General features: G+C 54.6%; 1 protein-coding gene across 2 annotated transcripts in view; it reads right to left on the bottom strand.

The window, feature by feature from the left end:
- The window catches only part of CABLES1 (Cdk5 and Abl enzyme substrate 1), a 103,630-nt gene that overhangs the window by 33,466 nt on the left and 48,491 nt on the right, over window positions 1-21,673 (bottom strand). Inside the window, exons 3-4 of one of the 2 annotated variants that reach the window (XM_062201456.1) lie at window positions 19,398-19,490; window positions 5,407-5,484 (exon numbers count right to left, since the gene is read on the bottom strand). In XM_062201456.1, the coding sequence (XP_062057440.1) occupies window positions 5,407-5,484; window positions 19,398-19,490 (171 nt within the window). The remainder of the gene's footprint in view (window positions 1-5,406; window positions 5,485-19,397; window positions 19,491-21,673) is intronic. The other variant, XM_062201459.1, reaches the window with a different exon arrangement.

Here is a 21,673-nt window from a genome sequence, read left to right as displayed (position 1 = left end):
CATCCCATATGGGTGCCAGTTTGAATCCCAGCTGCTCCATTTCTGATCAGTTCCCTGCTAATAAGCCTGGGAAAGCAGAAGATGGCCCAAGGCTTTGGGCCCCTGCAGGTCTCCCCTGCACCCACATGGAAGACGCAGAAGCAGCTCCGGGCTCCTGGCTTCAGATCTGCCCAGTCCTGACCACTGCAGCCATTTGGCAAGTGAATCAGCAGATGGAAGATCTCTTTCTCTCTGCCTCTGCCTCTCCTTCTCTGTGACTCTTTCAAATAAGTAAATTTTTAAAAACATGAAATCCACACATGTCAAAGGTCTTCAGAGTATTCATGGGAAATGTGTTACAGAAGTGTTTTCAAAAATTGTTTTTGCACCAAAACAAATCTCTTTTAATTCCACTTTTCTATAAGCTTTTCAAAGTGCCTTCATACCCAGATTAGTTCTCACTACAGACTCCAGCCAGAGATGTCTGGGATTTGCCCTCAGAGCAGCCACAGCTGCAGGGTAAACCAGCAACTTGCAAAGCTGCCTCTGAAAGCCACTACCCCATAGCTCAGCCACTGGGGTCCCTAGGAGGTGGCCCTCGTGTGGCACCTGGACGTACAAGACCCATGCTGGTATGGATTTCCAAGCCACACCATCACCCCGATGCACACTGGGCAGCCTCCAAGGGGTGACCGTGAAGGGAAACCAACCAGGCTTTCAAGGGAGCACCAGTGCTTCTGAGGCTACCTCTGCAGCTGGGTTGCCCCCATGTGAGCCCGACAAGGTAGTGGCCATGTCCACAGCCCACTCGCCTCACCTCCTGCCACCTGGGAGGTCACTAAGCCTCTCTTGGCCCCCACTGGCTCAATAACACGACTACACAGGCACCTCCCCTACAAGCCTGTTGGGAAGGTGTATTGAGTACACACACACAGGATGCTCAGACGGGGCCTCGGCTTGCATCATTACCATGTCACTCGGCCGTCAGTGAGCGCCAAGGAAACAGGCTCTACTCTCCAGGAGCTCTGCCTGCCAGCCAGGTGGGGGAGCCCGGGCGGGATGAAGAATGCTGCAGGTGTGAGGCTGATGGGTGGGAGTGTGAGCGCATGTCTTGTCCATAAATTCCTTGTCGGGCAATGCAGGAGGTGGAGCTGGGAGGCTGCCAGGCAGCTCTGGGGCCAGGAAACAAGCCCAGACAGATAAGGCCAACTGATAGACGCCGCCCATGTCGGGGACATCACCGGTGAACTTGGGAGTTTCCTGTTATTGCAGTTCATTGTGATGAAGCTGGAACTGTACGTGATCCCTTCGTTGGCGTGGGGAGGTTGTGCTCGTCTGTAATTAGCAGGCCCATGTGGCTGGCATTGTGGCGTAGCAGGTAAAGCTGCTGTGTGTGATGTCTGCATCTCATATGGGTGCTGGTTCAAGTCCCAACCGCTCCACTTCCCATCCAGCTCCCTGCTAATGGCCTAGGAAAAGCAGCAGGTGGTTCAAGTGCTTGGGCCCTCGTCATCCATGTGGGAAACATGGATGAAGCTCCTGGCTTTGGTTTCTAGCCTGACTCAGCCCTGGTCATTGCAGCCATGTGGGGAATACACCAGCAGATGGAAGATCTCTGTCTCTTTGTAACTCTTTCAAATAAATAAAAATATCTTAAAAAAATTACTCAGGCCCATGTAGCTGGGTCCTTGGGCACAGGTGCAACAGAAACACAGGAGCCTGAAACCAGAGTCCTGTGTTCTAGTGCTGCCAGCCGTGCCGGCGGGCGTGGGGGAGCGGCACGCACCTGTGCCTCCACTGCAGAGGCTGAACCACATGGCCCCAGTATACTACGACTTAGGTACTAGGGACAAGAGACTTTCAGTGTAAAACTGAAGGAATTTTCCACAGTGCAAATTTATTAGCCAACATGTACATGAATTAAATAGTTTAAAACAGGTATGCATGTACAGGATTTATGGGTACATTTCCTACCATATTTTTGCTAGCATGAATATTTTAATCATCTGAATACATTTGCTTCCCAATAATTAGTAAAAACATCTTAAAAATCATAATTATGGTCAACATGCTGTTACTTATAAAATGGATTGTACTCAGTAGCAAGTTAAGAAAGCAAAGGGGGGCCTGCGCTGTGGTGCAGTGGGTTAACGCCCTGGCCTGAAGCGCCGGCATCCCATATGGGTGCCAGTTCTAGTCCCGGCTACTCCTCTTCCAATCCAGCTCTCTGTTGTGGCCTGGGAAAGCAGAAGAAGACGGCCCAAGTCCTTGGGCCCCTGCACCTGCATGGGAGACCTGGAAGAAGCTCCTGGCTTTGGATTGGCGCAGCTCCGGCCGTTGCGGCCATCTAGGGAGTGAACCAGCAGATGGAAGACCTCTCTCTCTGTCTCTACCTCTCTCTGTAATTCTCTTTCAAATAAAAATAAATCAATAATAATAATAAAAAAAAAAAAGCAGAGGGCTAGGGCTGGTGCTATGGTGTAGTGGGTAAAGATGCAGCCTGCAGTGCCAGCATCCCATATGGGCACAGGTTCGAGTCCCAGCTGCTCCACTTCCGATCCAGCTCTCTGCTATGGCCTGGGAAAGCTGGAGAAGATGATCCAAGTCCTTGGGCCCCTGCACCCACGTGGGAGATCTAGAAGAAGCTCCTGGCTCCTAGCTTTGGATCAGCACATCTGAGGCCGTTGAACCCTATTGGGGATTGAACCAGCGGATGGAAGACCTCTCTCTCTCTCTGCCTCTCTTCTTTCTGTGTAACTCTTTCAAATAAATAAATTCTTCGGAAAAAAAAAAAAAAGGCAGACGGCTTTCTCAGTCCTGCTATAGATGACAATAATTTGAGTCGTACTCCTGGCTTCTCCTGCATTTCAGGAGTTTGCTGTAGAAATGGGCTCATGCCTTTCCTTCCGAGTTCCAACAAAGGATCCATTATGCTTTTTGCCCCACCGAAGGAACTTTCCTGCATTTTGGTTTCTGTAAGGATAGGAGGGGTGCTGGTCTGACGGTTCAGGACTAAGACAGGTGACGTCCTGTGGTCCCGAACACTCATTTCACTGCTCCCTCCAGGCCACCAGGCAGAACAGCTGGACCTACTGTGGTTCTAGGACGCGGCCCTTCCGGCATCATGAGAAGACTTGCCAGCAGCAGGAAGGAGACCGGGCACAGACAGGTGCAGGTTCCTGGTGCCAGCTGGTGAGGAAGTTCAGTGGAGGTGGCCCAGGTGGCCTCTTGCTGGGTACTTAAAAGGCACTTCCACTGGCTTTGCAGAAACCACCACAGCCTTCAGATGAAGGACTCTGGGTGGTAACCTGTCTGCCCGTGCTACAGAGGAGCCGAGGGGGGCGCACAGAAGGTGAGCAATTTGCTCAGGTCCGACACTCTAACCCCTGAAATTCTCGGCATTGACCCCTCTCGCTTGCTGTCCTTGCTCGATGGGCCCACCTAGCTCCGCCCACTCACTTCTGGGAGACAGGTGTCATAAAGGCCCCCTTCACACCATGCTTGTCCTGCTGGTCAGAGCGGGTCAGGGGGACACCCCCCCCCCCCGGCTAGACAGGCAGGGGTTCCAGCTCCTGTCCCTAAGCTGGTGTCTGACACCTCAACTCCTGAGTAACGGCGATCTTACCCATAACCCGGGATAGCACACTTAGGGACCCCAGGAGGAGACCCCCGAATTTGGAAATGAGTTCATCCTTTGGGGAAGAAACCGTCAAGAACACTCGGAAGATGGGCGAGAAGAAATCAAATCATCTTAAAGAAACAGAACGAGTCTTTGGCCAGCAAGGTCAGGCTGTGGGACACCCCTGAGCATCCACCACCAGTTGTAATTAGCCATGAGTATTATTTTAATGTGTCTCCCCTGCCAAGCGCTAAGTTCAGGGGGAGAGGAGCCAGGCTCATCCCTTGCTGCCTGTGCTTCTGATACCTGGCCCCTGGGTAAGCCCTTGGTAAAGGAATGAACGGGGCTGGGGGCACAGCCAAGGAAAGAATGCAACCACCAAGGAGGGTGGACAAGGAAGCTCAGCAAAGTGAGGGTGCTGCTGCGGTGCCCAGCCACGCTGGCCCGGGGGAGGATGTGCTGGGAGGGGCCTTCTGCAGCCACAGGGCCTCTGGAACATGCACACAGGCTACCTACACTCACATATCCTGGGCCCTGGGGCCACCGTGTGCACTCGATGCAGTGGCTCTCCAGGGTCCCACCTGGGATCTGTGAGCTACAAGCTGGCTCCCCAGGGATGAGTCTGCATGCAGAGAAGGCGTCCCCACGACATCTTCCACAGCAGCCCGCTGACCACCTCCCAGCGGTCCCTGAGCCTCCAGCTGCAGGATTTGCCATTTGTTCGTAGGGGTTTTGTTTGGTTTTTCCGAGAGAACCTATTCTGCAAGGTGGTCGTGAGGATGTAGGTACGGGACAAGAGCAGCACCAAGCATGCGTTCAGCCTCCTGCATGTTCTCACCCTGGCAGGCACACAGCTGATCAATGACTGAGTCAGGCATGCGGCCTGGGGTCTCGTGCAACTGAGGGCCACAGTGAAGTCAACAAGCCCGAAGTCGGACACGTGGACGGGGGGAATGGGAAGGTCAGGGTCAGGGTTGGCAGCAGCTGGGTCAGACCCATGGAGACGGTTGGTGAAAGATGCATCAGTGATGGGCCACACGCAGCAGTCACGTGTGTGCAGTCTTAGGTTGTCGCGACGACCAGACGGTAGTGCCAGCTTACAGTGAGCGAGATCAGAGGCAGCGCCAGCGATGCTCCCACATCCTGTATGGTGGACTGCCCAGCCCCGACCCCAGCGGCACCCTGCACACAGACACTAGATGCAAAGGAACAGGGAAGAGGGCACCAGCGTCCAGACGCGATGGAGGACAGGAAAGCAGGATTGAGGGGTGGCGAAGAGAAGGACAGGTTTTGCAAGGACGGACCCTCAGTTACGTTATTTCGGAGGAGGAGGGGCAGGGCTTGTTGAACTAGGGGAGGGCTCCTCTGGCCTGTGCTAATCGCATAGGCCCGTTCCGTGTCCCACTGTGCTTGGAGGACTGTCCCACGGCAGCAGCCTCTGCTTGCTGGCCAGTGTCTGACCCCACGCCAGGCGGCAGCACAGTCCCAAGTTTCGGTCTCATTTCTTTCCTGGCCTACCTTTCCTGGCCTGGCCCCCTGCGGCTCTGGCTTCACAGCACTGGACAAGGTGACAAATGTGCATTTAGCAAGGGAGGACAGGCAATGTGGTGGGTACACAGGCACACCTCTCACACACACAGTCACAAGGAAGCTTTCTGGCTGCAAAGAGAAAGGAACATCTTTTCTTTCAAATGCACAGCAACTGAGCTTGCAGCGTCAAAGCAAGGCACGTTCTTGACGTCGGCGAGGGAAGCCACAGTGCACATGAACTGCTCACCCAGAGAACTCCAAAGCATGCAGATACATACCCGACCTGGGTACTGTCGCGATACGGCAGCACGGAAAATATACTACACAAGGATCTTCTGCCACTGATAAGGACTATTCTACAAAATAAAAAAAAAAGAACAAACAACAAACAGACTAAATACAGACTCAAATTAAAAAAAAAAAAAAAAAAACAAAACTCTAAAACAATTAAGCACTCAGGGAATTCAGAGCAGTTCCTACGCGCGCACTCCCGCCACCTCCCCTAACAGATGGTACTCTGCACTCCTTGCAAGCAGCAGCCTGGGCACAGCAGAAGGCTGCTGCCTGCCCTCACCCAGACACCACCGCGGGAGACTCAGGCTCCTTGCTTGGGTGAGAGCTGCTGGCTGCGGGCTGCCCCTGCAAGACGGAGCAGAGGGTGCCGAGTCTGGGATGGCTGGAGCTGGGCGGACAGCCATGCTACGTGGGAGCTGCTCACAGCCATGCTACGTGGGAGCTGCTCATGTCTGTTCCACAGTAAACTCCACAGCCCCAGTGCCAGAAACCGTGAGCCCCACCACTCCACCCCCCGCCCCAGTGCTGTTGTGATCATTAGGTTTTCTATGCACTGGCAACACATTAGGTTCTGAGAATAGAGGAAGGGAACAATTACATAATCGGTCTTCCCCCCACCACTGCTACAAAGATACAACTGGAGATGATTCTACACAATGCTCTTATGCAATCAAAGCCACCTTAAAAACATGAAAAACAAAACTAAAAATCCTTCAAAAGTACTTATTCTGGCATGTGAAAATTACTTTTGTCAAAGGCAACTACTGATGAGAAATTGGGAAAATGAATAAAGAGATTAGAAAGCATTCTCTTTGGGGCCGGCACTGTGGCATAGTGGGTAAAGCTGCAGCCTGCAGTGCCAGTATCCCATATGGGCACTGGTTCCAGTCCCAGCTGCTCTACTTCTGATCCAGCTCTCTGCTATGGCCTGGGAAATCAGAAGATGGCCCTGCACCCACATGGCAGACCTGGAAGAAGCTCCTGGCTCCTGGCTTTCACATGGCCCAGCCCTGGCTGTTGTAGCCATTTAGGGAGTGAAACAGTGGATGGAAGATCTCTGTTGCTCCCTCCCTCTAACTCTGTCTTTCAAATAAAAAAAGAAAAAAAGAAAGCATTCTCTTTAGCTCTTGGTCAGCACAGAGCATGGACAGAATTTACTTATGTTTGCGATCCTTCCCTTTAGCAATTGTTGCAATGAAGCCAGAGAAAAGCATGCTCCCAGATGTGCCAAGGCTTGGGGGTTTTGGCCTTGTCTTAGCATCCCCAGAGTAAACCACCTGCAGCCCTGGGACAGTCTGGCTCCCTGGCTCGGCAAAGCCGGCCCTGTGGTCCCAGCCCTTTGTCTCTGCAGTCTCAACAGGCCCACCACACGACTTCCTTCTGCAGCCTATCATTCAGCCATGCAAAATGCTGCCCCTCACTTCTATAAAGATGCCTGCTTCTTTAGACCTGTGTCCTCTGCATGCCACTTCTTCTCCACCTGCTGTGCCTCACCTCGGAGCACTGGTGACTCCTCGTTATTCTTCAAAACTTAGCTCTCCCTTCACTGAGCTATGGGTTCCCTGGCTGCTGCAGCCCCCCACCCCAGGAGTGCACTGACGTGATCAGTGCTGCTAGCCCTCTGCCTGCCTCCTTTTCTAGGGCTTAGCACACGCAGCCCCTTCAAAAATGCCCATTAGATATCACGGCAATGCGGCCTGGGCCACCAGGAGGCCCCTGAGTGCAAGCCATGGGGAGGGCAGGGCTGCAGCTGGCTAATTCCACAGCGGTGAGCGGGATGGGATGGAAGCAACACTGCCCGCTTCTAACACCAACTCTGACCTCAGACAGCTTAACAACTCTCTTGAGCCTCAGTGTCCCCCAGCTTAAAAAAAAAAAATGGGATGCAATTAGTATTGATCTCGTTGGAATATCGTGAGAGTCAATGATTCACATTGGGAAAACCCTTGGAACAGAGCCTAGAAATAACACAGGCAATAAACATTACGACCTGTCTTTCCTGCAGGCCAGCTTTGTGGGTTAAGTTTGGCCAGCAAGGACCTTGAACTCAACCTATGCAGGCCTTTGTGCTAAATACCCAGGCCTGCTAAGACATGAGGCCTGCTGGGACAGTGGAAGGTGCACAGCACGTGCCTGGCCTGGCTCTGCGATGTAACAGGTAGAGGCAGATGCCACAGACCTTAACCTTGGTCACTGCAAGCACAGGGGTGTCTCGTCCAGAGTGGGCCATCGAGGCCAATGGTTAGGTGTGTCCTGACCACAGCCCACTAGTCCCGGCTGGCCCCCTCGATCTCTCAACGTGCTGCCCACAAGAGAGCTTGTAACAGTGTGATGCTCACAGCAACCTACTCAAGCAGGCAGAAAGACGGCTACCACATCCTACAGATCAGGCAGGAGCCAGACATTCTCCTGACGAGGCCAGAGCCCATCAGTGCCCAAAGCAAGGCACCAGCAGGTGCGGCAGATTGAGGCTCTAACCTCGAGGGCTCTTCTTGACGACTCGCTGGAAAGGCCTGCTCCCGTGGGCTTCTCAGACACCAACAAATCTGCCTGCCCCCGGCTGCCCCAGGTGGCTCTCTAGGCTGGCCTGCAGGCCACCGAGCCAACACTGACGCTGACGTCAAGCTGCCTTAGCTACCGCAGGGAGGCTGTGCCCATGCCACTGCCACTCCCTGCTGCCCGCAGGGGGAAAGCCTGGAACTCCCCTTTCCTCCTGGCAGCCACCACTGGCGACTCCTGCGACAGAGGCACAAGTGCTATCAACAAACCCAACAGGCTGAGTGCTACTGCGTTCTCTTCATTCCTTTCTGACCATAGGTCCTTCTACCCACACGCCGAGTGTGTCTGGGCGTTTTTAATAGCACAAGAAAATAAGAGAGCTTCGGTGCCCACACACGACCCAGGTCTTCTTTCCAATGATTCGACCGCAAGACGACCGTTAGCAAAAGGGCTGCACTGTTCTATTCAACGAGTGCCCACTCTGGGTGGCCCTCACCGTGAAGTCCGAGAGGCTGGCAACACACCTCTCATTCAGAAAAGAGTTACTCTGTCGCTTGGGTCAGGGCTGGCGGCTCTGGACATGGACTCACTGCCAACAATGCCAGCTGGGCCGGGACTCGTGTGCTGGGCTGGTCTCAAACAGGAGCAGAGAGGAAGGCCAGTCTCTGGGCCCGTGTCTCCGTGGACACTCAGGGGGAATCCACAGCAGAGGCCCGCACGGCAGATCCACGGCAGGTTTGCCAACGGGGCTCCTAAGAACACGTCCTACGTGCCTCCCGCAGGAGGTCTAGCACCAGGAGGGAGGGCAGTGCTGAACCGGGCAGCAGGCATGAACGGGCGGCGTGCACACTCTCCCCGGGGCTTCCTACCACAGCAGCGTGATTCCAACAGGTCCTGCGTGACCACAGCGGGCAAGAGTCCCGGGAATCTGCAGCTTTGCTCAGCAGCGGAGAAACACACATTCAACTGGAGATGCCCAAGACGAGAGTCAGAGCTGGCTGCCGCCGTCGCGTGCCTCTGGTACGCGTGCGAGAATTCAATCAGATGCTGCTGGCGTCAAGGTCGACGTCAGCCAGGCAAACTGCATTTCCAGCAGGCTTTGGAAACTGGCTGCTTCCACGTCTTCACATCCAGCTGCCGCAGCCGCCTTCCTTTCTGTCCACACGGCACAACTAGAGCCCACGTAGCTTTCCCCATCCGTGACCCGCAACAGACGGCTCCGAGTCGAGATGGCCAGAAGTGTCACAGAAAAGATCAGGACTTCAAGTGAGGAATTCGCTGTGGGGCCCGGGCCTTTGAGGAGCTTAAGGCCACACTCCCCCACACACATGCAGGGGGCGGGGGTAAGGGGCTGCCGCCCACATGGGCAAGGCCGCCTCCGGAGACATCACCTTTTCCATAGGGTCCAGGAGGCACCAGGCACACTGGAGGCTGGCCTCGATTTATTCTCTGTGTGGCTTTGGCTCGGTGCTCTCAGGAAGGTGCTTCTGGTAGGAGGGCTCATGAGGCTTCAGACCACACACGGTGCTTTGCTGGGGAGATGCTAGAATGTTCTGAAGAGCCAGGGGACACAAGGACCCTCATGGGCTGACAGCTTGCCAAGGACCTTTCTGGAATCTGCCTTCGCCCCTTCCCGCCAGGCCTTGGCGGCAACTTGCACCATCCAGGATCCTCAAACATTTCCTCTTTTGCCACAAGCTCCTGTGTTTTTTCAGACCCCCCGGGGAGCCTCTGTTGGCTGTAAGAAGGTCCAATCTCTTCCAGGTGCACTATCCGCTTCTAGCGGAAATGGTCTCCTAAGGACGCTGTGAAAACAGCAGCCAACTGCAAGAGGCAGAGGAGAGAAAGCCAAACCCACAGCAATGGGGGGGAGGGGCGAGTACAGTGATGTGTGAACCCCACCCAGGGGCCCCACAGCCCAGGGGTCCATGGCAGGCTCCAGGCACAGGCACAGAAGTATATTTCCCAAAATCTGTAGCTCATCCCGGGCATTTCCAAGAAGGGCACACTTCCAAAAGCTGCTGTGTGCCCCCAGAAGACAAGCTGAAGCACTAAGCCCCAGTACCTGTGAAGGCGGCCTTAATTTGAGAGCATGGCCTTTGCAGACGTAACTGAGTTAGGAAGAGGGCAGGCTGCGTTAGGGCAGGCCTCCATCCTGTGACCAGTGTTCTCCTAAAGAGAGATCTGGAGACACCCACATGCCCAGGAAGGGGAGAAGGCTGTGTGGCAGCAGACTGGGGCGATGCAGCCATCAGGATGGCTGACGGACCACCGAGACCAGGAGAGGCCAGAGATGGTCTCGAGAGCTTCCCAAGGGCACACAGCCCTGCTTTGCAGCCTTCCAGAGCTGCAGGAGAACCTCTTCGGGCTGTTTTAACATCCAATTTGTAGTATGCTCTACGGCAGCCCTGGGAAATGCAGACGGCTGGCTCTGTGCCACACATCACCTGCTCAGCAGGTGCTCCATGTGCCCACACAGCATGTACAGTGCATGGGACGGTGAAGGCAATGTCAATGTGGCAAGGTCGGAGAAACTTGTCCTCTTCCCAGCTCTGAGCCTTCCCCAGTCACAGGGCCTTCTTTAAAGTGGAAGAATGGGGACTTGCTCCCTCCCCCCGCCCTGCCCCCAGAAGGGCTGGCAGTCACATAATGAGAGCTGAATGCAAACAACAGTGGCAACAAGAAGACATTCTGGGAAGTCTCCTGAAAGCCTGCCTAGCCGCTGGGGGCATGCGTTTCCTCGCTGCGGGGTGTGCCTCATCTGGGGACAAGGGCAAAGCAAGCTGGGGGGCTTCCAAGGACATTCTTCCCAGAGCAATCTGCTCCCCGCTGGCCCGGGGTGGGACAGAGACAGCACTGAAGAAGTGGCCAGTGCAGGGAGCTGGGAGGACGAAGGCGGTGCTGGATCAGGGGGCTCAGGGAGGGCCTTCGGCAGGCTGGGACCAGCGCCCGGTAAGTGGGCCGAGCCCTGGAGGAGCAGTGCCAGTCCAAGAAGGAAGCATGGGCCAACGCAGAGCTGTGTGCCACCGCAAGGACACAGACGCCAGGGGCTGGGGGTTCAGAGCTGGCACGGACCAGGTCGGGTGACGCATCCGAGCCACTATGCCGAGAGGTTTGCCGATGTTACCATCATGGGGGTGTTTGTCTTCTTACCATGACTGCCACCACCACCTCCACGGTCGCTCAGCCACTGTCATTCCCACAGGCCAGGCTCTCTCCCAGCTAAGGAGCTGCGCCTGTGTGGTCTGCGCTTCCGGCTCCCTCTCTCCCTCTTGCGAGCACTTTTGAGCTCTCGCTTCATGGCAGACACCGCATGAGGGCTTGGGGAGAGACACAACAGGCTCTGTCCTCACCCCGCTGAGGGTTGGGTGGGAGATAGGGTTACACAGGGGTGTAGGTTCTCTGAGGGGAAGCAGAGGGTGCTACTGAGCACAGAGCAAGAAGAGCTAACCCATCCTGAAGGAGGCTTCTCAGAGGTGAGTAACTAGACCCTGACCCAGCACCCTGCCAAGGCCGGCCGGGACCCCGTGGGCACCTGTGCTCTGAGCACCCAGCCCCTCCCATAGTCAGCACCAGGCGATGAGTCAGCACACTCGTGAGCAGCTCTGGGGATCACTGCAGCGTCAGATGGGGGGCGGGGCTGCCGCCCCCCAGGATGGACACCTTCCTGAAAATTGGTGCTAAACACTGGTGACGGAGACAACAGCTGCAGAGGCCCCTGCCACGCATGGGAGGAAGCGGGCTCCGCACTTTTCACGGACGGACAAACGGAAGCTCTGAGAGGAGGAAAGCTGGCTTGGGAAGGGGCTGATGTCCATGGTACCGCCGGGAAGACCCTCAACCTCCGTCGGACTGGACACGCTTGTCGCACGGAGGGAGAGCAGAAGGCCGGCTGAGCGCCGGTCACTAGCTGCCGTATTTTTTGGAACGTGTCACTTCCTCCAGCTACTCCTCCTTTAGACTGGCCCTCCCAAAGCCGATGAGACCACAAACAAGGTCCCCCCTTTCCCTCCAAAGATGTCTGGCTCACAAAGGCAAGGCTACAGCTTGATTTCGGTTGCGACTCTTCTATCATCTCCCTTGAAAAAGCCTCAATCCTCCACGTCTGTTAGATCTTCCTGCCCAGCTGGTTCTCGACTGAGAGGTCTCCAGGCTCAGGTCTTGGTCCATGCCCACCTCAGATCCTTTTCAATCTTGCTGACGAGTTCTCCCCTGGGGACTGGACACCTCGGTCTGCTCACGGCCAAGGACATTTCTCCACCTGGTCACAATGGCTCCCAAAGCAGACGCAGGAGGTGGGCTCTGCCAGGGCCCAAGGCAGGCATCCCAAGACCACGTGACCCGGGGCTCTTGCCTCCTGTCCCTCCCAAAGACAGGTACTTCTGGGTCTCACAACTGTAAGCTCCACGGGCAGGTCCTTTCTCGACGAACCACCATGGTCACTGGATGCAAAGCTCACGGAGGCACCTGCCGTCGTCAGTCTCAGGCTCACAAGTCCTACCTTGCACTGCGATGGTCCCACTGTCTCCATCCACCAGGAGCCCTCAGGTGGCAGCAGCTGGTCTGGCTCCTAGGAGGGCCTGCAAACATCATCTGGCATTTTCCAGGGCTTTCTCTTGCCCGAGCACTGAGCTGGTCTTCACTTCGGTGTGAAGCCCAGCACACTGTGGGGCTCTCAGTGAAGACGCACAGGACAGCCAATGATGACCGGCTCCTATCCGGTAAGCAGCAGCTCCCGCTTGCCAGCTGCCCCTAGCACAGGCTGCTCTAGGGCCCCGTGCCAGTGCCTGGGCGAGGGGCTGCCGGCCACCTCCCTTCCTGCACAAAATGCTCGCTCCCACACTGCAACAGTTTTCAAAAGCCTTGAGGGGGTTTCCCAACCTCACAACAAAACAAATTCACTTTTAGGAGATGATACACACTCACCCTCTAATTATCCACAGGAACAAAATTACCCAAAACCCCACCGCGCTGCTTGCTCTTACTCCTGCCCGGCAAGCAGATCGTCCCACTCTCTGCCTGGCACCCTCTGTGGCTCCCACCTTGCTCCCAAAGACCCGGCAGCCCCAAGTCTCAGGGCTCACTGGCTCCTCCTCACGGGCTTTCCCATGGTGCCTCAAACGCACCTGTGTGACTCAGCCTCAGTGCCGATGCCTCCACTGCTGCCGGTCCTCCTGCCGGCCCCTAGAGCCCTTCCTGTGGCCCCTCACCCTCAGCTGCTCAGTCTGTCTCCACAGCACCTCTCCTGTTTCCTTACTTGTTAGCCAGCTCATCAGCCACTTCCCCATCCAGTCCCGAGCTCCTTGAAGCAGGACCTGCAACCTGCAGCCACTTTTTCCACCGATGCAGCCCAACAGCCCCGCGCGGAGCAGGTGGGAGGAGCAGGCACTGAAGGGCGGCACACAGGCCTGGTGGCAGTGGTTAAGGGACTGCTTTATCGGGCACCTTCCGGCTGGATGCACCCCATCCCCGCTGGAAGGTGCACAGCCATGGGGCGGTCCCAACAGAACTCCAGACCCACTCTGGGTGGGAGCGATAGGCTTCTGCCGGTAACCTCTCAGGCAAGGTAAAGGAGCTCGCTCTGTAGTCACCTCATGTTGTAGGCCTAGGTGCGACCCTGCCCGTGTAAGCGCCAAGGCAGTTTTCCCATGAACTTCTGAAGTCCAGCTTACACGGGCACGGCTCACACACCCGGGTTACGCTATTCCCACTAAGTTTAACGTCGGGGAGCTGGGCCTCCCACCTCCAGCTGATGGAGGAACTGCGTGCTTTTGGTCTTCCATGCCGCTGACGACAAGGCTGGAGGGTCCACGCAGCAGAGGAAAACCTGCTCTACCCAAACCCCGCTCAGGCTGCAGATGGTACCTAGGTGCCTAAGGAATTCCAGCTGCCAGCTGACCCCTCCAACTCCCCCCTACACCTCTGCCCACCGTCCTATGCACTGGGACACGCTGGGATGAGGGAAAGCCCCACGTCTTGTGGAAATCAAGAAAGGTAACAGCTCCAGCTAATGTCCTAACCTAGTTATTCCGTCACAAAGAAATGAAGTTAGTCTAGCGTGCCTCTTCCCCTGTGAACTCGCGTTCGCTGCACACAACAACCTAGCACGGTTTTCTAAAGCGCTGAGCCCTCTGCTCCAGAACGCTGCCAGCCATCAGCTGTGGGTCTGTCCGTCTATCCCGAGTGGAATCGACCCTCTCCTCCCACTGCAGACCCCACTTCCTCCCGGCAACATCTGCCGGGCACTACTCAAAACTTCCTTCACTCTCCCTGGAGACTCAAACCTAACTTTGCATTTCTAGAACCCCCACATTCTCTAGGACCTAGCCCTAAAGACTAAAACCCACTTAAAAAGTATTGAACAGACACGCACTGAGCACCTTCTGTGCACGCTGCTCTGCTTAAGACTCCACACTGCACAGTTCCACTTGGGGAAGGAGCCACACAGAGGCCGGCAGCTGAAGTCTGCTCACCTGGAACCACCAGCCCCAGGAAGGCCACCACCCTTCCCCTCCCTCTTCTGGACCTGGTTTTAAAAGCTCCACAGCTGGGGCCAGTGCCGTGGTGCACTTGGTTAATCCTCTGCCTGCGGCACCGGCATCCCATATGGGCAATGGGTTCTAGTCCTGGTTGCTCCTCTTCTAGTCCAGCTCTCTGCTGTGGCCTGGGAGTGCAGTGGAGGATGGCCCAAGTGCTTGGGCCCTGCACCTGGCTCCTGGCTTCTGATCGGCATAGCTCCGGCCATGGCATCCATTTGGGGAGTGAACCAACAGAAGGAAGACCTTTCCTTTCTCTCTCTCTCTCACTGTCTGTAACTCTACCAGTCGAATAAATTAAAAAAATCTTTAAAAAGAAAAACACTCCACAACTATCACTGGCATCTGATCCATTATTTTAGTAAAACACATCTAATGTAAAATGTGCCACGTCTGTAAGTATATAACTTCAGTGTCACTAAGGACACGCACTCTGCTGTGCAACCATCATCACCATCTACTTCCAAGTCTTCCATTACTCCAAACAGAAACTCTATACCCATTAAGCAATAACTCCCTCCCCTCCTAAGCCCCAGCGACCTCGAATCTGCTTTCTGTCTTTACATCTTTACCTAATCTGATTGTTTTATAATGAATAAAGTCGGACAAGAATTGACCTTTTGTGTCTGGCTTATTTCACTCGGCATGTTTTCCAGGCTTGTGACCTCCACTCCCTTCCAGGACTGAATGCTATTTATCCATTCATCTGCTGGTGGACGCTTGGTTGTTCCTATCTCTTGGCTACTGTGAGTGACGCTGTGTGGGCGCACGGACATCTGTTTGGATGCTTCTTTTTCAGTCTTTCCAGTGTAAACCTAGCAATGAATTGCTGGGTCGCTGGGTCATCTTGTGCTTTACTTTTTAAGGATCTGCCCGTGTTCTGTGAGAGCTGGCAGGAAATGACACAGGCTCCCACTGTTGCAAGTGTCTTTCGTTCACACCAGATTTCAGCCTCTTACAGGTCTTCCCAAACCACTTTATTTAGTCCTTATTATTTAACTAGTCCTGGCCTTTAGCTAAGGATGTTTAAAAATCAAAATTAAAAAATTGCAGCGGAGAATTTCCTGACAGTGGGTGGATTCTCATCTCCCACCGCTCCCGTGGGACATCAGGACTGGGACTCCACCTCCCTCTTTCTGGCTACGCGCTCCAGTTTCCTCCCTGTAAGCGAGGATAATGACTATTTTCATATGCTGTGATCCGGGTAACAAATAACCAGAGTTAGTGGCTTAAAATAGCACACACTTGTAATTCTGGAGGTCAGGACTTTGAAACGGAGCAAAACACGGGATGTTAGCAGAGCTGATTCCTAACGGAGGATCTGGGGACCAAGTGGTTTCCTGGTGCCTCCCAGTTCCAGTGGTTGCTTGCAGTCTCTGGCTTGTGGCCCCATTCCTCATCCTCACAGCCAGCAATGGCCAGGCCACTCCAGGCCCTAACCCGGGATCATCCTCCTATTTCCAGGTCAGCTCATCAACAACCTCGATCACCTCACCATGTCAGCTGACGTATTCATACTCTGAAGGTGGGGACATCTCTGGGGACTACTGTCCTACCTATCACAAGACAGTAACACCTTCCTCATAAGGTGCTCCAAGGATTATCTGTATTTCTAAATCTGTTCCACCCTTGAAGGCAAACCCACTTATAAACAAACACCTATTGAGTTTTGAGTTAATGAAACAAAGCATGAAGTACCTTGAGCGTGGCACCCAGTAAGCACTCAACAAACATCTCCCATGATCATCCAGTAACGTTGCACTCTCTTTTGGTAATAGGGCCCAGCCACAAGAACCCAGTTCTGGGTCTGAGCTTCCTGAGATCTTGTTCGGAAGTTCAGGGAAACACTGCTTCCTTCTCCAGCTACAATGTCCAATCTGACATCTCCCCAAAGGTCCCCAGGTCCCAGGCGTCCTGCAGGCTCCGCCTTGGCAGCACCCCTGGCAACCGCCCTCACAGTGCCCCACACCTGTGTGCAGACCAGACACCAGCAGGGCTCCAGTTTTAACAGCGGGCTGAGGTGCCCATCACTGTTGGCCCTGGTCTGAGATCCAGGCGGGCGCGGTTCTGCTGAACATTCTCCCGGCCGGCAGCCGGCAGCACGACTCCAAACTGCCCTTGGCTGTCGGGACTTCTGCGTGTTACCTGCATGCAAAGCCCTCTAGCAGGTCCCAACGCCAGCCTCGGACAGAGGAACACAGTTTTTAAAGTGGACTCCATCCCTATCATACCACAAGATCTGCTGGGGTGGGGGCTGGCTTCCAGCACGCACACCCGTTAGGTAAGGATTTGCCTAATGCCAGGGAGGGAAGCGATTCCTTACAGGTGAGGCTCCAAGGTGTATTTCTAAGCAGCTGCCCCAATATTAATGGTCATGAGGTCTACTTAGCCTTTCTCTCCACCAGTGTCACATACGTTGTCCTTTATTGTCTCTGGTTCTCAATATATCTCACCTCCCCCATCTAACTAAAAACCACGCTTGAAACTCTTGGTTAGATCAGACGCTGAGCTTGGTGACAGACTCACTGCTTATTTCATGAGCTATGCCCTGGCTCTGAGACAAGGGGCCCTACCCCTCCCACACGCTAGGGCCTCTATCACATGGCCAGGACGCCTGGGGACAAAGGAACTTCCATACCAGAGTCTTCAGGGCCAGAAAGAGCAAAGAGCAAAGGTTCAGCCTATAGATGAAAAGGCTGGGCTGGGCTGGTTGGAGGCCACAGGAAGCCGGGGCTGGAACAGTGACCGAGACAGCCTGGGCCTTAGTACTTAACACAAGTGCCACTCGCTTGTCCCAGGCCCCCGTTCAGTCTCCGCAAGGAGAGGCAGCTCATCCTCTGTCCTTGGGGACTCCACTTTCCCATCCAACCTTCAAGTTCTTTACTGAACACCTCCAGCCTTCTGCCCAGAGCTGCGCTGCCCCCAGCACAGGCAGGCAAGCTGGAGGCTCGTGGCTCCACGGCTCACTACTGAATGCGTCCCTGTGCGCCCCAGGTGGGTGATCAGAGACCCCAGCCATGCACTGCTCCTCCCTCTGAGAATATGGCCAGGACCTCTCCTACCCACTGCTGCCAGGGACAGAGCTCTTCCCAACGCTGAGGCTGCCGCCCCCGGGGGAGATCCCTCTCTGCTGCCCGCCTCCACGGAAAGGCCGGGTCACCCCCCTCGTGCATCAGCTCCACCACAGCGGCCTTCTGCCACCTCGGAAATCAGATTCCAGTCCAGGCTTCCCCCAGGGTTCGCTCCTTTGTCTGGCTGAGGACCCCCTACCCTTGCTAATGAACCTGAAGGAGGAAGATGCACCCCCCACCCCAGTCCTCCCATCTTCTGTGTGCACAGGAAAAGCAGCTCCCACCTGGCCAGCACCTTTGCGGGCAGCCCCCTGTTCTCACAGTGGTTGTCATGGCTCTTTCCTAACCCTGATGCTACTTCTCAGACCCCTAGAGGAGATAAGCATCCCCGGCTCCCCTGAAGGCCAAACCTCTTGCCCTCCTGGCTGGAGGGGGAGCTGGGGACGGCAGCTTTGTAATGCACCTTAGAAATCTTTGCAATCCCAAGCTTTCACTAACCACACCCTCTCAAGGCCAATACATGCCAGGCAGGGATCTGGGGACTCCATGTCCTGGGCGCTTGGCAACAGCCGGGTGGGACATGGCTAACATGGCCCAATCCTTTGACTTTGCCATGGATTTTATGAGTATTTATAAATTAAAAGCTGTCTGTTTCTTTTGCAGTCAAAGATTATAACAAAAACACCAATGTACACCCATGATAAATAACAATACTAAAAATGGCAAAAGGTTTGTGTTTAATGAGTAAAAGCCTCAAAGGGAAAGGGAAAAAAAAAACCAAAACAGTGGTTAGAGGAAAAAGGCACAAAAATTGTGACAGTGAGAGGAAGTAAAGACAAAAAAAAATTCAGAGCATTCTATTTAATGATTAACAGTTGGGTGGATGTTAACTAAAAGGTGTGTACTTAAAATACAAAGATTTATTTGGAGAGCTCAATTTTACTATTCTGAAACCACCAGAATCGTTATAAAATGGCATTCCTCATCCTCATATGGCTTTAAAAATAGACACATGCTTCAAGAAAAGCAGCCTTGGGAAGCCATCCCTGTCAGTGCTGTGGAGCTGGTGACACAGTGCATCTTGTACCAAGTTATGGCAAAGCTGGGTCCTCAAGGTCTAACTGAGCACCTGACAATTGTCGTTGTGTGGATAACAGAGCGTCCCTGAGGCCCCGTGGTCTCCAACAAATCAGAAGGAGCTCAAGCACCATGGTCTTTGAAGCAAGACCCACCTCTGCTCTGACAGCTGCCTCTGAGCCACGCCCTGAGGCCAGCAGGGAGGAGCTGGCCCTGAGGGTGGCATGGCACCCTTGGAGCTCCGTGTCCAGCAGGCCATTCAGTCACACGTGTGCCAGTAAGGAATCCATTATGCACTGGCAAGAGAGACTTGACGTCGCGGTCATATACATTTCCTAAACACCATAATTTTTAATCAACAGACCGCTTACAAGAACCACCAGGGATCTGGCGGAAACCCGTCCCCCAGAGGTGCAGGCCCAGGAATCTGTGGGCAAAGTCATGACTCTTGTCCCGAGAGAGTCAGCAAAGGCAGAGCCAGTTCAGGTGTGGACCAGAGCACACGGTGGTGGTGAGAAAGGAAGAAAAACCCAGCACAGAAGAGCAACAAAACCACCTCTGTTCAGACCTTTCTAGAAAAACGCACTTCAGTCTGTCTCTGGTCTTGCCCTGCCATTGGGCTTTAGGGAGCCAGACAGTGATGCTGGAGTGTGGAGGGGGAATTGTCTGGGAAGGTGCTGCGACCTCCTGTTCGTCCCAGCAGCGTGGGCCCGGACACGCCAGGTTCTGGGCCACTGACCCTTCTCCACCCCCGCCCCCGCCCCCACGGCCACAGTGGCGTTCATGCGGTACCTGCCATTCCTGGTATCGTGCTGCCGCATGTTCTTGATAAAATGAATCTTCTTAAAATTCTTTGGTCTGGGTGAACCTGAGAGAGTTCGACATCTGAAAAACAAAAGTTGATGCAAAAGCCTGGTCAGCTGCTTGCTGGACAGCGCAGGCTTCTCCACAGAAAGCCAGGAAGGAAAGACCGCACGAATGGTTTGCAATACCCCACGGCAGGCAGAAGTCACCTGGGGTCATGAAGACGATGCAGATGGACGCAAGGAAACTTTAAAAAAAAAAAAAAAAAACACCATGGGCGGGCATGGTGGGAGTCTGCGGGACCAGCATCTCCTATGGGCTCTGTGTTGAATCTGGGCTGCTCCAATTCTGATCCAGCTCCCTGCTAATGTGCCTGGGGAGGCAGTGGAGGATGACCCACATGGGAGACCTAGAAGAAGCTCCTGGCTTCTGGCTTTGTGGCCATCTGGGGAGTGAACCAGCAGATGGAAGACCTCTCTGTCTCTCCCCCTCCTCTAACTCTGCCTTTCAAATGAATAAAAATAAAAATCTTTAAAAATAAAAAACAAATTAAAAAACACCGACAGACAACTTCCTCGATACTGTTTTACAGGAGTCTGTGGAAAGCCAGCCAATGACAACTCTTGTCCTCAGCCACAGTAACACAGCCGACACAGATTCCAACGACACGATTCTTTCTTGTCGTCTTGAGAAGGCTCCTCCTGGGTCAGCCCAGGGAAAGGCAAGGGGAAACTGTAGAGCAGAGTGGAGGAACCACGGGGAGAGTCGCGCTTCGCAAACAACCCTGAGTCACTCTTCCTGCGGAGCAGGATCTTGGCCTTGGCCACCTGGAGCGCTGCCCCCTCTCTCCACTGGAGTGCGCCTGGGAAGTCACAGATGGAATCGGAACGTGCATCAGAGACCTAGCTAGTTGCTATTTCCAGACAGATTGTGGCTTTGTTGAACTAAAGTGACTCGGATTTGAGAGATTCTTTTTCTGGAATATACCGCCTGGGCTTGCACTACGGGTTGGACAGAGCAAGCCTAAGGTGGGAGACAGCCCGTCTGTGTACAGTATTTTCTGAGGCCGCCGCCAGATTTGAAGTCACAAAACCACAGCACCACCAGCAAAGCAAGAATCCCAACCAACAAGATCGGCTTTTTCTTGGGCAGGGGAGCTGTGTGTTTCCGACTGTGGTTTCCACGACCAACAAGCCTTTCTGACTCTGAGTCTCGCCGCCCTGGGCTGCGGGCATGTTTCAGACAGGCAGTCATGGAGCAACCAGCACTCCGCCTCCTCCCAGAGCCCACAGCGAGGCCTGCACTGGGATGTCACGGAACTCGCTTTGAGAGTCGGGAGAAGGAACAACAGGAGGACCCAGCAAGGAGTCACAGCCCAGGGGCAGGCAGGTATGAGGTCAGTGTCTGGGGGCCTTCTTTGGGGAGACCCACGGGCGACAGGTGCAGCGGAGGATAGCCCCGCTGGCCATTATCCAATACACCGGATCCAGAAGCTCCAATGGAAACCACATCCGCCCAGCCTCCACCCTCAGATTCGCTACAGACCTTGACCTGTCGCCATTGCTAAGATTTCCCAGCCTTCCCTGCTGCTACCCTGAAGGTTTATGAACTGTCAAGTGATGCATTTAAATGCATGCCCTTCTGCACGTGCCATCAGCAGCAGACTCTTCGGACAAAGTATGCGTATGCTGTTACTACTCGCCTCTAGTGTTATTAGAACTGCAGTGCTTACTAAAGGACCTGAGTGCTTGGCTTTGTGTATTATTTATCTGAGAGGCAGAGAGGACACGCTCCCGTCTGGTAGAGGAGATCCGAGGGGGCGAGGCCGGGTCAAAGCCAGGAGCCAGGAACTTGATCCGGGTCTCCTACATGGGTAGCAGGAACCCAGCTGCTTGAGCCGTCACCAGCTGCCCCCCAGAGTGTGCCTTAGCAGGACTTGAAATCGGGCACGGAGATGGAACGCAGAGGTCCTAACCAGCGGCTTCACCACCAGGCCAAACGCCTGCCCCTGAATTTTCGGCTTTAGAGGAAGACTCTCCTCTTAGAGACCTGCAGAGCCCTGCTTCGGGGGCCCCAGGCAGATGGGTTTCGGAGGCAGAGAGAGCGCGGGTGCCTTCCAAGCCCCTCCCTGCCCCAGGCCTCCAAACCCAGACTTCACTGGCGCAGGGTTTAGGGGAACAGAACCTCACTCTGTCTTCTTGGGGTCCCCCTCTGGATGCAGACTCAGACCTCCAAACTGCCTCCCGTCTACTGCCAGGGTCTGC

Source organism: Lepus europaeus, chromosome 9 (genome assembly GCF_033115175.1).
Source record: "Lepus europaeus isolate LE1 chromosome 9, mLepTim1.pri, whole genome shotgun sequence".
In the NCBI taxonomy this organism is placed as follows: Eukaryota; Metazoa; Chordata; class Mammalia; order Lagomorpha; family Leporidae; genus Lepus; species Lepus europaeus.
This window is presented reverse-complemented; position numbering and strand designations above follow the sequence as displayed.